The 16,177-nt window shown below is 40.4% G+C and overlaps 1 protein-coding gene across 4 annotated transcripts in view; it reads right to left on the reverse strand.

The window, feature by feature from the left end:
• The window catches only part of USP13 (ubiquitin specific peptidase 13), a 134,125-nt gene that overhangs the window by 30,615 nt on the left and 87,333 nt on the right, over positions 1-16,177 (reverse strand). For 3 of the 4 annotated variants that reach the window (XM_052642413.1, XM_052642416.1, XM_052642415.1), the window contains exons 13-17: positions 15,374-15,548; positions 9,692-9,780; positions 7,169-7,291; positions 5,786-5,812; positions 2,249-2,392 (exon numbers count right to left, since the gene is read on the reverse strand). In XM_052642413.1, the coding sequence (XP_052498373.1) occupies positions 2,249-2,392; positions 5,786-5,812; positions 7,169-7,291; positions 9,692-9,780; positions 15,374-15,548 (558 nt within the window). The remainder of the gene's footprint in view (positions 1-2,248; positions 2,393-5,785; positions 5,813-7,168; positions 7,292-9,691; positions 9,781-15,373; positions 15,549-16,177) is intronic. The other variant, XM_052642414.1, reaches the window with a different exon arrangement.

The following is a 16,177-nucleotide window of genomic DNA, read 5'->3' on the forward strand; positions in this document are numbered from 1 at the left end:
AATCAAGACAGTCTAAAACTGGCATAAGAACAAACATATAGATCAATAGCCTAATAGAACAGAATTCAGAGTTCAGATATAACCCTACGTATCAACGGTCAACTGATTTTCAACAAGGGTACTGAGACCATTCAGTGGGGAAAGGACAGTCTTTTCAACAAATGGTGCTGGGACAACTACATATCCACATTCAAAAGAATAAATTTGGATCCCTACCTCACATCATATGCAAAAATTAACTCCAGATGGATCAAAACTCTTAAAAGAAAGCATGTAAGAAAATCTTTGTGACCTTTGGGTTAGGCAATGGTTTTCTAGATACAACACCAAAAGCACAAAGTGACAAAAGAAAAAAAACAGACAAAAGGATACTATCAAGAAAGTGAAACGATAACCCATACAACAGAAGCACGTATTTGTAAACCATATATCCCATAAGGTAACTGTATCCAGAGCTCTTCGAACTCAAAAATACAAAGACAACTTAACCTCATTAAAAACAGACAAAGCATATGAATAGATATTTCTCCAAAGATAGGTAATTGGTCAATATGCATATGAAAAGGCATTCATCATTAGCCATTAGGGAAATGCACATCAAAACCACAATGAGATTTAACAAGGGTTGGTGAGGATGTAGGAAAACTGAAGCCCTCATACATTGCTAGTGGAGATGTTACACTGTCACTGTTAAAAAACAATTCAGTAGCTTCCAAGAGAGTTAAACATGGAGTTACTATATGACAGAGAAATTCCATTCACGAGAAATGAAAACATGTCCATATAAAAATTTGTACATGGGGACTTCCCTGATTGTCTGGTGGCTGAGAATCTGCCTGTCAATGCAGAGGACACAGGTTCAATCCCTGGCAGGGGGTGATCCCACATGCTTCACAGCAACTAAGCCCTTGCACCACAGCTACTGAGCCCATGTGCTGCACCTACTGAAGCTCCTGCACTTGAGCCTGCGTGCCACAATGAAGCCACAAAGAGACGCCACCGCAATGAGAAGCCCGTGCACCACAATGAAGGGTAGCCCTCACTCGCTGCAACTAGAGAAAGCCCACACACAGCAACAAAGACCCAGTGAAGCCAAAAAAAAATAAATTTTAAAATATATTTCTAAAAAAACTTTGTACACAAAATGTGTATAGCGGCATTATTCATAATAGCCAAAAAGTGGAAACCCAAATATCCATCAATCGATGAAAGGATAAATAAAACATAGTATGCCCATACAACAGACTATTATCCAACCATAAAAAGAAATAAAGTACCAATACATGCCACAACATAAATGAACCTTGAGAGCATGATGCTAAGTGATAGAAACCAGAAACAAAAGATCTCACATTGCATGATTCCATTTATATGAAACATCCAGAACAGACAAATCCACAGAGCCAGAAAGAACGTTGACTAGTGATTGCCAGGGGCTGGGAAGAACAGGGAAAATGGAAAGTGACTTCTATTATCTACAGAATTTCTTTTTGGATGGTTGCAAAACTCTGTGAATTTACTAAAACACCACTGTAATATACACTTTTTATCTGGGGAAATTCTTTTTCCTCTTTATTTTTTAAATTCTGAAAGTATGATAACACATTTATAGGAGACTTGGAAATCACAGAACAAAGTTACATATAGTTCTACTATATATTACAATTATTTTTTTAAGTAGATAAATTAAGATTTTTAGTTGGAGTTTCAATATCAAACTCAAAAATTAATAGAATGAATAGACAGAAAAGTAGAAGGATATAGTAGACCTGAAAAGCTCTATGAACCAATTCAACATAATTAAGATTTATACAAGTGAAATGTATACTTTAAATGAAGGAATTATATGGTATGTGAATTATACCTTAATAAAGTAGGTAAAAGTTAATGCTAACTAAACAGCCCCTATTTCTTCAGGCACATTCTTTTAGCTCAAGTTCTCATCATTTCTTAGCTAGAAGTATATCGCACATCTTTCCAATGTTTTTTTTTTTTGCGACTGAATTATACATTTTAAAAAGGTGAATTCTCTCTCAACAAAGCTATTATTTAAAAGAGGAAAGCAAAGACTGTAACTTTGCTACACAGGCAAAATAGCCATCCTCTCCCATCCACTCCGTGCAGCAGATTATGAGCTGATAAATCATTTTCTGGGACACACCCTGAGGACACAGAAGGACCAAGGCTTAACATCACTGAGGGCCAATCATGTCAGACTCCAAAGCCAGCCCATCTTCTGACCACCTACCTGGCTCCTCCATGTGAACAACGATCCAGTTGAAGGCCACCTCGGCTCCCATATTTCCAGTAAAATACACAGCCTTCCGACACGCTTCTAGAGGGAAGCCCATCTCAGCCAGCTGCATCACCGAAGACTCATCAATATCTGATGCTACAGAGCACACAGCATAGTCTGGCGTAAAAAGTCAACCCTATTTCTTCTTGTCTTAGCTTCTCTTCACCCCTTATCCACATGCTACCCAAAGAAGGTGCTATTTTGTTTGTTTAGATAGTGGTTTAACTGTGTTTTGTTTTAAGCCATCCAAATATTAAGCTATTTTAGCTGAGTTTTTATCTTTGACCAAATAGGAACCATGGTAATTACCTGAACAATCCAAGCACTGAAAAACAACTCCCTAATTTCCTATGGGGAGATCTAGTGTATTCCCAGAACCATTTCAGTCTCTTACATCACTCTCAAGACCACTACAGCAGGCTCTCTTAGGACTGAAACTGGAAGAGAAAGCATTCTCTGCAGGCCAAAAAGCTTATCCCTTAAACCTCACAGAAAGTTATACCAGGTCTTTAGATATATCAGCAATCAAAGGATGCAATCAGTCTGAGACATGGAGAGCCAACATTCAGATAGAAGGAAAATTTTTTAACTGTATACACTTAAGATATTTAAAAGGATTGCTTTACAAACATAACTTTGGCTTAGATACAGATTTTCTTTTCTTTTCACAATAATATATAGATATGGGTAGAGAGGGCTTCCCTGGAGGCATAGACGGAAAAGAATCTGCCTGCGATGCAGGAGACCCGTGTTCGATCCCTGGGTCGGGAAGACGCCCTAGAGAAGGAAATGGCAACCCACTCCAGTATTGCTGCCTGGAAAATCCCATGGACAGCAGAGCCTGGTGGCCTCTAGTCCATGGGGTCGCAAGAGTTGGACACGACTTAGTGACGAAACCATGGGCAGAGAGGTGTGTAAACACACACCTATACATACACATGTCTATAGGTTTGTATGTATATTCATTCATACACATACATGTACATGGGTGTGTATGTATGTCCATGTGTGTGTACACATACCACCTACACGAGGCTCTCAAACTACACCAAAGGCTGAGAGGGAACTGGAGCAAAATATCCCCCTTTTGGTTTCCACGCCCTGAGGTCTATAATCTACTGAAAACTCTGCCAGAGGCAGCAAACAGTAGTAGAACTGAGGAACAAAAATATCTGTTCTACAAAAATTATACTGAAAATGTATTTACCAAAGTTCTATCTCACAATGAGGATACACGGGACATCCTATCAAGATAAAATTTTAAGAAAGCAATGATATAGGACAACAGTGATTCCTCAATTGTGTTCTAGAGAATACTAGTGTTCTAAGAGAGATGAACCACAAAATTAACGAACCACAAAACAAAGGGCTCCCATGGTCAAATAAGTTTTTTAAACCTACATTCTCTGTTCTCCCTAGAAATTCACAGTGTGCATTAAGGGAGTGAAAATTCTAAAGTCCTGTAATAAAGACTCCTGTAGTAGGTTTGGATTGACATGTACATACTACAGTATACACAATAGATAACCAACAAGGACCTACTGTATAGGAAAGGGAACTATACTCAATATTTTATAATAACCTAAAAAAATCTGAAAAAAATAGACATAGATATGTATAACTGAATCACTGTGCTATATACCTGAAACTAATATGACATTGTAAATCAGTGCTACTTCAAATAAAATTTTTAAAATATTTTAAAAGTTTAGTAATTAAAAAAAGGATTCCTCTGGGCAGAAACTATGAAACTTTCAGAGAATACTTTTCAACACCTTGTGAAAGACTCTGTTCTCTAGAATGCAATTAAGTAATGCAGCTTAATAAGTGTATGCATGCATGTAACAGCATATTAAATTGAAAATGTCTAATTCCATTTTGGGGAAAATAGAGTGAACCAGCTGGTTATAGATGGGTGGTGAAACAAGAGATGACTCATCACTAATATGTAATTTCTACATATCTTTTCATTTATAGTAAGAATATAATCAAAGTTACTCCTTTTAAATGTCTGCTGACTGTGAGCTGAACTGCTGAAATTTGGATCCCTATCTCACATCATATGCAAAAATTAACTCCAGATGTATCACTGGCCTAAATGTAAAAGCTAAAACTACAAAACTCTTAAAAGAAAGCATATAAGAAAATCTTTGCAATTAACCCCAGATAATGTTGTTTTCTCCTGGTGAATACAGCAGGCTTAGATCAGGAGGAAAACGGAAAACTGCTGACTGTGAGCTGAACTGCTCACAGTCAGACTCCTCTGATACAGTTCCAGCCACCCTCCACCTCCCCTGGAGCAAGATCCTGGAGACTGGCTCTCTGCAGGGTTGGGAGAGCCAGCAAACTCCTCACACTCCAGACAAGGTCAAGTGACATGAAAGCATGCCTGACGCCTAGCTCTGGCTCTGGTCCTAGCTCTTAGGTCTCTGAACTTCCCTGGGTATCATTTTTATCCTCTGTATAAAGGTCACCTGCTCTGCCCATTTTACTGTGACAATCAAATAAGAAGCTGGACTTTGTATTATTATAATAGTACATTTATACACGGTTAAAAGAATTTATGGAGTCATAAACTCAACGATGACTCATGGTAACCATTCAAAAATACTGTTATCATTACAATCAGATTATTTGCAGAGGCAATGGTTTGCCCATGACCCTCGCTGCCCCTAACAGCCTCTTCAGCAACCAGCAAATCAAAACTGACCCAAGAAGGCAAGCATGGAGGTCTAAGTCACATGATCAATCACATAAAGTGTTTTTTGGCAAAGTGAAACACTTTAACTTCTAAATTAACAATAGTGTCTCGGGCAAGGCTTTGTAGACAAAAAGATTCAGAGTATTTTGTGTTAACATACTCCTTCTTCCTCCTAATTAATATCTAATATTGGCTATAAAATAGTTTGCTTTTTTTCATGTTCTTTAGAAAATCAAAAGTATCAACTCACCCAGGATTAAGGAACTAAATGACTACAAAATTAACAAACAATCCGATGACACTGACACCCTTAGGAGTATTAATTAATACTACTATGTCCTGTCACCCATGTATCTTCATTATGTGCCCTGAAGAAATGGACAAAGTGACAGGTCACTGTACTATCACTGCAGCAAGAGACCTACTCATATGGCCAGGGAAGGAAGAAATGGCACCAGTATCCCCCATTCACATATGAGGAAACTGACGCTCAGAGATGTTAATGATTCTAGGTCACACAGCCACAAATGGCAAAGCCAAGATTCTGACTCAGGGCTGGCTGGCTCTCACACTGAAGTTCTCTCTCCTGAAACACAGGGCCATCTATTCACCACACTACTGGCTTAGATTTGCTGTGACCTCAACTTGCAGACCAAGATTTATTCCCACCCAGGAAAAGCTGCACACACACATGTATAGAACAACGCCCTTTACTAAACCCCCACAGCTAAATGCGTTAGACCAGTAACAATGGTAGGACACTGAGAAAAAACATAAAAGATACATACGGTCTATCAGTTGGGTCATCAGGCGATCTGGAAATCAAAGGAGAGGGCAGGAAGTGAGACCCAACCATGGCAAAGAGTTCTAGAGAAAGAAAAAGAGTTAACCCAGAGCACTCCCTCACCCCCACCCATTAAGACCCCACACTGTTGTCAGCTCCCTGGTCCTCCATGCAGACCAGCCAACCAGACATAAAGTCATTCCAGCAAGGAGGGAGAATACTCAGTTTCAGGCATTTAGAGCACATAAAACATGATGCTCTGCTGATCATCTTAAGGAACTAAATAATTTCCTTCCCTGTACTTCTAAGAACTCCATTTAATTACAATCCAAGAACTCTGTTATAGACGTCAGAAAAAGCAGGAGCAATGCTAATAAACCATCTTGCAGTTCTCTGACACTCTGAGGACTGATGTTTTTAGAATTCCTTTAATGAACCACCTATACCACACAGCCTGGACCATCCCACCTAAAGACCCCTTCCCGGCTCTCCACCCTCTGCAATTTAGCATTGGACTCAGTGTTAGAGAATAATGTACACAGGTGCCAATCTTGACTCCTCTCTTGCTCCTCCCGGATTCAGTTTATACCCCAACAGGGTCACCAATAATGGTCACTGCTCAGCCAACAGCCATCCTGTGGGGCAGGTGCCCTAAGCACTCTGGCACTATTAGCTAATGTACCTAATTAACTCATTAGGAAGGCGAACAGCAAACACGTGGGCTAACAAACCCAGAATGAAAGTGATTTCACCAGAATAACTGAACTAATAATGAAGCCAAGATCTCTCCATGCTGTTCTTGGACTCACAAAGGCAATGATTTTTCACATGTACTTTTCTCTTAAAAAGTATTCTTCACAAGGACCACTTTAAGGTTCACAGAGAGTAAGAGAAGCTCAAACTGTTCTCTTGCTATGAAGCAGTAATGAAGCTGGAGAGGTGAGACGTGGGCAAGATTTTTAAAACCAACACACACTGTTCAATTTCCCTTTCTGGTTCTCCAAAGATATTCCAAGAAGGACACAGCTCCCCTAGACTAAGAACCCACTGAAAACACACTCCTCTTCCCCATAGGCTTATCAGAGGAAGGGAGGAGGGAGGCAAAGGCAGAGGCAAGATAAGCCAAAAACTTCCTGGAGACCTGCTGCCCTCTGCTGCTTGTGATTTCCATGGACCCATTTGGTTCACTCATGTTGGGGCTGTGCCTCTTCCTGTGACTATTAATATTTTAAGCTCAAGGTTTGCAGCCAGGCTTCAATTCTGTATGTCTATGGTGGGTTACAACACAGGAAAGCACCATGGGACAACATAGTGAGGGAGCAAAAGGGACTATTCCAGCAGAGGAACAGGAAGGCGTTGAGAAGGTCCTCCTGGTAGAAGACGGTACCTTTAGAGTCATCAGGAATCACTATGGGGGGGCTGATGTCTGGAAGTTCCTCCTCTCCTGGCTGCAACCCCCTGGCTCGGAGATGGTTGATATCAAGTAGGTCTGGCATATCAATAGAAACATCTGCAAAATGAGAGAGATTATACTCACTGGACTCTCCGAATAACCACAAGCACCTCCTCAATCTAGCACCACTAACTAGGTACACGTGTCTAGGCAGAGCCAAGGGATGTGTTTTAGTTCCTGGGAGTAAGTCACAGGACCAGAAAACTGACTAAGACTGATTAGAGTTTAATGTAGAACTGGGGGAAACACAGATGCAGGATTTCATACTGAACAACAAGAAATGAGGGAAGCCAGAGGTCGAAAACTGGGAGCCCATACAACATCTGTAGACACTTTCTGTTGGCTGTTTTTAAAATGTCGGCAACACATTCCAATTTTTAAATCAGAGATTTCAATTCAAAACTCCAGACTTCCAACTCATTTTGAAGGAAAAAAAAAAAAAAAAAGCTGTAGCAGAGTCTCATGTGACAACAACTGCCTTGGGCTGATTCTCAGCTTTCACTCCAAGGTAATATGCCCTCCGTGTCTGTCTGCCACAGACCTCACCACTCCTCCTGCCCCCATGATCCTGAGCATCACGTGTGCACTATTCTGATTCTTATGATAGGGAAATGTTTTCCTAATCCATGTCTCCATCCAAAATGGGAATACTCAAGAAAGGATAAGACAGCTATAGCTATGTGTTTCTTATACCCAGCCTACTTCTGTCATTTACATTATCACTCTGTCCTCATTAGGCATTTGAGTTTGCAACCCATAGTTTATGCCTTTTCTCTGATCACCATGGGTACTGTGATTATTCTACCGAAGGTAATAAAAACTGAAGCTTTAAAAAAATTAATTGAACTTCAAGTGTATTCATCTTGAGGCATACTTTTTTTTAACTTCTCAGCTCAGTTGTCATTATGTTGACTTATTCAAATACAAAATATATATATGAGTCTAACAGCCTGTTGCAAATTTGTACTGCACACAGTCAGATACGGTAATAATGGAAAATGGGTTCAAATGTTGGTGCAGGATATGTCTCTTGGGCTAGCAAACAGAATCTGAAAACACCATCCCCAAAACCAGCTACAATGTTAGGTGTGTAAGTCCTACTTTAAAACAACCACCCAAAGAAAAGGCTTAGTTTAAAAAAAAAAAAATCTCAGCAAAGAGCAAAATCAAACACAATGTCTGACCAACAAAATCAAAACAACTGCTCCTCAACAGAAATTTTCAGGTTCATTAAAGAAAGCTTTGAGGCTGCTTTAAATTCAGCAAGACTATGAAATCTGATCTGAATTTGGCATCCTTTACCAAAATTCCAAGGACAAAGAAAATAAAACTGTTTCCAAAGCAGTTCAAAGCCTTTCGAAGAAGTCAGTTTTCTCTCTGGGGTGCATATTGGATCCAAGGAGGAAAGGCTGAGTGATGAGTAACCTGCCCTTGGCCCTCCTCCCTGCCCACAAAATTATTCCACCAGGAAAAGAGGAATGAGCTGCAGGCTCACGGGCTGCATAATGCCATGTGGAGATCAGTGCTATGCTAACTGCTAGTGCCAGAGGTTTCTGGGGAATCACTCCTGCAGATTTTACATTCTTTTTACTTATCCCCTTCAGATGAGCAGATGAGTTCTTAATTAACCAACCTAGGACTGACTTGTTTTTTAAGTGCTCAAAAACATAGACACTAAAAGACTGGCAAGCAGTCTGAGATCCTTGCTTGAGAAATCAGAGGTTAAAACTGTATGGACTTCCACGGCCCTGAGCACAGCCTAGGAACACATTCATATCTGATTGAGATGGTAGAGAAAATGTTCTTACTCATTGTCTGGAAAGATAACCTCTAACAGTGGTCAAGGGCCTTTAAGACTAGAAAGAAGCCCAATTTGGCCACATCCCTTTTTCTTTTTAATACAACTGACTGTACTTATGTTATTATTAATAAAGTTCATATGATTTAAACAAATGCCATTAGCCATACCCGCCTGCTTTAGAGGTCAAGGAGAGATGCTAAAGAGAGTATTGATACATCTTCAGTTACTAGCACCTCCAAGCATGACTTTTGGACCAGTAGCACTAGCAGCATCAGCATCACCTGGGCACATGTTAGAATATAGAGCCCTGGCCCCATCCCAGACCTGCTGAATCAGCACCTACATTTTACCAAGATCACGTTCCAGTTTGGGAGGCATGATTTGAAATTGTGAGGCTCCTGTTTTCACTCTTAGATTCTGGCCATTTTAGAACCCGTTATTAGAGAGGTGGGCAAGCAAGTGGCAATTTGTGTTTATTTATTTTTTTTTACTACCACCAGTGTTTATCATATCTTTCAAAAGAGAAAGGTGGGAATCATGGAAAAAGAATGAAATGAGACCGTTTCTGGCAGCCAACCGCATGGGCTCTTTCACATGCCATGTTTTTTAAATAGCTAATTTAATGTTTTAAGCAAAAGCATGCAAAAGATACCTACCAAATTTTTTGGGAACCCAGTCAAGACCAAAAGTGAACTTCTTTATCTGCACTACCAAGTATTCAGGGAATGAGGCAAAGCGAGATGTTCTGGGAAACACAAGGGGATTAGATCAATGAAACAGGCAATAAGAATTATGGATACAGTTCATGAAGCATCATAAGCTGTGTCTGAGGCACACCCAGCAGTCCCAGGGCCTGCAGTGAAGAGGAGGGACACACACGCACACGTGAGCGGACACACACACACAGGAGTGGACACACACACATACCACCTCACCACTCATCCTGGCCTTTCCATGAGAGGACAATGTTTAACATAGGACAAGGTTGTCCCCAAGGATGATTTTGGACACCCTGCAAAATTACTGCTTTTACTTTGCTGTGGCATTCTGTATTTCTAAAAAGTGGTTTTCAACTATAAACGTTTGTGTTTTCCTAAAACCCTTGCCAGTGTCACACATATTTGCAGATGATGGGGGCACCTTGCATTGTGTTTGTATATGAAGTTTGAAAAAGCTCCCTGAGCCGTCCTGACACACCCCCAATCTGCTCTGACCACAAGTCGCTATCTTGTAGCACAGAGTTGGCATCAGAAGGTTATATCGGAACTTTGGTTGAGGCTGACTACTGGAAATGCCAGGGCCTCATTAAAATACTACCACACCTAAAATCTATGGCCTCATGGATCCTAAAAGGGGGGTGTGGGTCGGTGGGTAGGTGTGTGTGTGTACTATGAGGTATCTAAAATATCTAAATCTGGGCCTTCAATTTTTAAAATTAATATATATGGTTAATGTCTTGAGTTTCCTTTCAAACTTTCATGAATGCTGAATTGTCTGGACTTGCCTTTGATGATTTTATGCACCAACTATTCAACTAATACATCAAATACATGCCCCAGTTTCAACTCATTCTCTCCACATTTATTATCTTGTTTATAAAAACCCTTTCTACTCAAGTGTCAATCTGAGTACAGTAAGGTATATAGAAAAAACTTAGATTTAAACAGATACGATAGGTACCTTTTAAAATAAAAGATTCTAGGACATGTTTCCTACAAACTCCGCTTTTCAAATCTATGTGGAATGCATCTTCCCAGAACTCAGAAATCCAATACAAATGCTCTGCTGCCCCCTAGTGTAGAAGAAAAGCCACAGTGCAGGGGCAGAGAATTGTCCAAAAAGTGTCAGAAGACTTGGATGCTACTTAATTCACTCAAAATCTAACCCTCCTTGAGGCTTCACATTTACAAAATGGGGTTATTAGTAATAGCTGCCTGCCAGGGCTGTGCGACGGTCATGCAGTGTCATGAAACCACCTGGCACACTAGAATGTGCCGTGTACAGCCAAGGCGTTAGCATGATCCTGTCATGCAAGAGCTAGAATCACAGGACCAAGGACACTGAGCTGGCTTGTCACCGACCTGTATTTTGCCCCAAGTAGGTCACTTAACCACTCTGGATCTCAAATTCCCCATCACAAGGAAGGTAGCAGGGTACAGGCAATGAGGGAGTTTCTCAAAAAACAAGAGCTTAACTATCCTAAGGAGCTGATCTATTAGCCTAGCTCACTCTCCAGAAATTATATATTGTCTCTAATTAGGTTTTCCTATCTTCTGAGAAGCAGTATTAATATCATTCTTAAATATAGCCAAGTCCTCAATTTCATCAAAAACCAAGAAACGCCATCTGATATTTTCAACGACTATAAAAGTGTCACCTCTCTGACCCCTTCCTCTAACCACAGAAATTTAAAATCTGGAAAATATATAACAATGAAATCAACCAAAAGTCATCAATGATTTCTAGACTGTGGTTCAGGATCCCAGAGATTCCTAAAGTTGCTCTGTGATCAGTATCTGGGTGAGGAATCAGCTGGTAATATACCACGGAGTGGGAGGCAGTAGAGGGAACTCAAGGCTGATAATTTAACACATCACTTTGTTGTGGGTAGCTACCAACCTGAGAGTACCAGAAAGCAGGTTAGATGATGCCCACATTGTATTTTTCCTGTTGGTTAAACATTCCTTATTAACTTCTGTATATAGGGTCTCAACTTGAATCACACATTCAGTAACCACTTAATATAAATGTGTTCAAGTCAACCTCAAAACTAACACTTGGCGTTCATTAATTGCAGGTTTGGGACAGCAAGTTTGTTGTTAAATCTGGTAAGGTTATAAATTATGCACCAGTTACTCTTCTATTCCTAAAATTAATTCCCGGAATTAAAATTTTTCTTGAAAAGTTATATACTTAATAAAGTCCACTGAAATATAAATTATTCAAAAAGGTCTAGATAGACACTGAATAAATTCGCCTCAAAGAACTGTTACAGGAACTGAGTTAGGACTAAAGAGCTTAGAACAGTGACTGACAACAGTATGGCATTACCTATCAACAACTCATTACCTTATTTAATACGCATCGATTGTTCACTGGTTACAAATTCAGGCAAAAACATTATGAAAACCTTATCAAGAAAAATATAGTAATATATAAACTGTCTGTCTCTGTGAATTTATTAACACTATTGAAAACCTGGTTACTAAAAAAATTCTATCATTTCCATTAAGTACATTGAAAACATAATCAACCACATAATTAACCAAATCATAATTGAAAACATAATTAATCAACACAAACTGTATAATCCAAGGTAAAAAAAAGATAGAAGTAATGTAATAACAATTACAGTGTATATTTACTCCACCAGGCACTATGCAAAGCATTTTATGCTTGATCCTCACCTCAACCCTATAAAGTTCTATTATTATCCCCAGTTTACATATTAGGAAACTGAAGTTTATGGAAGTGAGGTCACTTGGCCAAGGTCACATACCAGTAAGTTCTACGCTGAGGATTCAAACGCTGCCAGTCCACCTAAAGCCCATGCTCTGAGCCCCATACCGTTCCTTTCTGTTCATTAATGATAAAGGTTAAAACGAAATCTGTCCCTATCAACCTTTAATCTGTGAGCTCCTTGAAGGGAGGGACTCCATCTCATTCAGTTCATTGCCCAAGAGACACTAGGTGAGCAATAATATTTGCTGGGTGAATAAAATTTCCAAACACATATTCTTCCCAGTCACTGTCTGTTCAGGACCAAAAAGGGAAGGATCTTTATGTCTGGTCCATACTGACCCAAGATCTACCAAGAGGACATCTTTTGTCTCTTCCTGGCCTTTTGGGCTCTGGGTCTAACACAAGAAAAATTTAAGGCCCCAAAGTAACATAATAAAGAGATCATGTCTATATTGCTGGAAATAACAAGAAGAAAAAAAGATATTTTAGGAATTCACTGAACTAGTTCCCCCAAAACTATTATTTGAAACATAAGGTATAATAAAGAATAAACAGCACTAAAAGGATTATAAAGATACAAGCATAAGCAAGCAGGAAAGGAATATGGGGCAGTATATAACACAGGATTAAGAGTTTAAACTTCAAATTAATGACTTCCAAGTCTGTCACTTAGTGGCCATTATTAATATTTCCTTTACTTCCTCATCTGTAAAATGGGGAGACTAAAGTGCCTATGTCACAGCAGTACTAGGGTGATTAAGCAATATTTAATGGGATGCATTTAGCATATAACATGGAATAATATTGATAAATGTGCCATAACGGTAGTTGCTTTATCACCCTAGAACACTGCTTTTTCCCTTCCCACAAGACCAGTTTTCAATTATCAACAATTGTGATACATCCAGTAATAACTTTCTTTCATATGCATTAAACCAAAAAATGTATGTAAACATACATACATACACACATGTGCATGTAAAAGAGAAAAAGAAGAAACCCGTTCAATAGCTACTGTTCAGGATTAGAGATGGTAGAAACCCCTCTGCCTACAACTAAATATTTTGTGGGTCAGCAACCATCATTCCTCCACTCAGATGTAAGAAGGAACTGGTTGCTGACTTTGCCCCAGGTTAGAGCACAAGTTGGGAAGTGAACACAGGAGAAGAATCCAGATCTCCCGACCACCAGCCCAAGGGTAACAGATTGTCTCTGTAGAAGGCTAACGCTTCCCAGCTCCACTTCAAAGATGCCCCCTTTCCTACTGATGAGAAGATGCCTTCCCCACAGGCCTAGAGAGTAGGCCACACCCTGCACTTGAAAGACTCTGAAGAGCAGAAAAGGGGGACCAGGCAGACCAGCCAGTGAAGACCTTCCTGATTCACACCTGATGCTGGGGACTTTCTAGGCCGCGAGGCTTCTGATCACTTCCACCTCCCATACAGAGTCAGAATTAAAGTGCAAAGAGAAAAGGATAAATGTTTGTGGAACCTTCAGCCTACTGTCAATAAGAAAGAAAGAAAAAAAGTTAAAAAAAATCACACAGTACATCTTAAACTCACAAAACGTTATGTGAATTATACTTCAATAAAGTTGAGCGGAAAAAACTGCTTTCACCACTAATAAAACATGTAGCTTTCTAACTGCTCAAAGATGTGCCCAAGTTGTAATGAAGTGAATCACAAACATTTAACATGCCAGCTCACCAACTCTCATCTGCAAGGCCAGCTCTCTCATCTGCAAGGCCATACACACACATGCACACACTTACATACACATACACACTCCCCAAAACTGAGCAATCCTCGGACGAAAACTTACTCCACAATGGATAACTGATAACTGAGCTATTATAAATCTCCTCTGGATATGAAGAAACTTTTTAAAAGAAATTATTGTTAAGAAAATGTGGCTTTTCCTTTAAAGCTTTTGAAACATTCTTTTTGTTTTCCCATTCTTAACACATGAAGTCAATCATCTGAAACAGAGGAATCCTGAGGGATGACGGTCACAGAGAATAAGCGATTCAGGTTTGACTGCTACTTGTAGTTGTGATTTAAAAAAAAAAAAAAAAGCCAGCAGTAGCTCATCCATCCTTCCCTGCCTTTCATGTCACCTAGAGCTCAGGCTGAGCCCAGAAAAAAAAAGGCTGAAGAATATCTGAAAGTAATGAGTTCCAGAGACTTTTAGACCTCCCCTCTTTTTCTGCCATTGTGAGTTCTCTTTCTCCAGCTGCATGAAGTACACAGGCAAGGACTTGACTGTATAAAATCAACTAAGGTGTCAAGTGGAGGCAAAAAAAAAAAAAACAAAGCATGGCCCTGACAAGAAGGATCACAATATAGAAACAGAACATCTCCTGACCACGTCTGAGCAGCTCACTGGAACAAAGCCCAGGAACCCTGAGTTCCCCTTTGAGATGCCCTGAGACCCCTAGTCTCCAGGCAGGAACAGAGTCACCAAGTTCTAAGTCAAATCTTTAACTGTGGAATCAGAATCTATCACAGTGGAGTGTAAACACTGAAGACTGTCATAAGTAGTTTTTGAATTTCTTCATTAATATCGTCTTGCCATGTGGCACAAGAGTTCTTGGCTATACCTGCTCAGTAAAAAAGAGAAAAGAAAAGAAAAAAAGGCATTCTCTCCCTTACACATGATACAGATTACAACAAGCCTGTTTCACTGGATAGGCCTCATACAAGCAAGGTCTATGACAACTAGGGTCGTCTAAATCATAATCCCATCTGGCCACACATGAGCAAGCATGCACAGACCTGTACAGTAGCGCCCCTCGCCCTTCCCTACTGGCCCCCACCTCTCAAGGCCCCCTTCTCATGCTACTGCCACCACACAAGCACACACACATACACACTTACTTCACACCCGCAGACTTTGCTTGCAGGGCGCTGCTCCAGAAATCATCAACATTTTCTGGTTCAGAAAAGGCCTGCAGGCAGGCACTGAATGGTATCTTGGCACGAACCAACTCAGGAAGGGGTCTTCTGTTTGATTCTGCTTCCCTTCTTGTTAGTTCATAGGCAATCAGTTCATCTGCGTAGAAGAGCAAACAAATGAATCTGCAGTCATTTATTTTCTTGAAAGGAAAGAGCCCCTTGAACAATGAACAGCCTTCCCTGAAGGCTTCTGGGCTGGGGGTAGGACTGCTTACTTGCTGCCCTTCACAGAGCCAGAGGAGCCTGCTGAGAGTGTGTTTAGAGTGGCAATGCCAGGCTGCATCAAGCCATTCATTTTTTGCCTGTTCCTCTTTGAGGCTGACAGGAGGGAATTGTGAATTACAGTCCAGGTGAGAGGTTCAGACTACACATGTGCTGTAAGCGATGCACGAACCTGGGCTTTCATTTATCCAGAGGTCAAGACTGGTTTGACCCCAAACCACCCTCTAATCACAAAGTCTCCACACCAAAGAATTTCACGCTGAGAGAAATCCAAGGGCTCACCTCTTCCTGGCCCTTGACCATGATGAGAGGTCATGGAGAGTGCAGGCCAAGGAGCAGGATGAACTATAAGGAACACAATTACCCAAGGCACCAGACCTGCAATCCTACCCAGCACCACCGAGAAAACTTCATGCGGGGTTACCTGACACTGCAGAAAGCAGAGCAGCCAACCCAGAAGGCTTTCTACACTATCCCTGCCCAAATGACTGAACACCCAGGGAA

Source organism: Budorcas taxicolor, chromosome 1 (genome assembly GCF_023091745.1).
Source record: "Budorcas taxicolor isolate Tak-1 chromosome 1, Takin1.1, whole genome shotgun sequence".
Lineage (NCBI taxonomy): Eukaryota > Metazoa > Chordata > Mammalia > Artiodactyla > Bovidae > Budorcas > Budorcas taxicolor.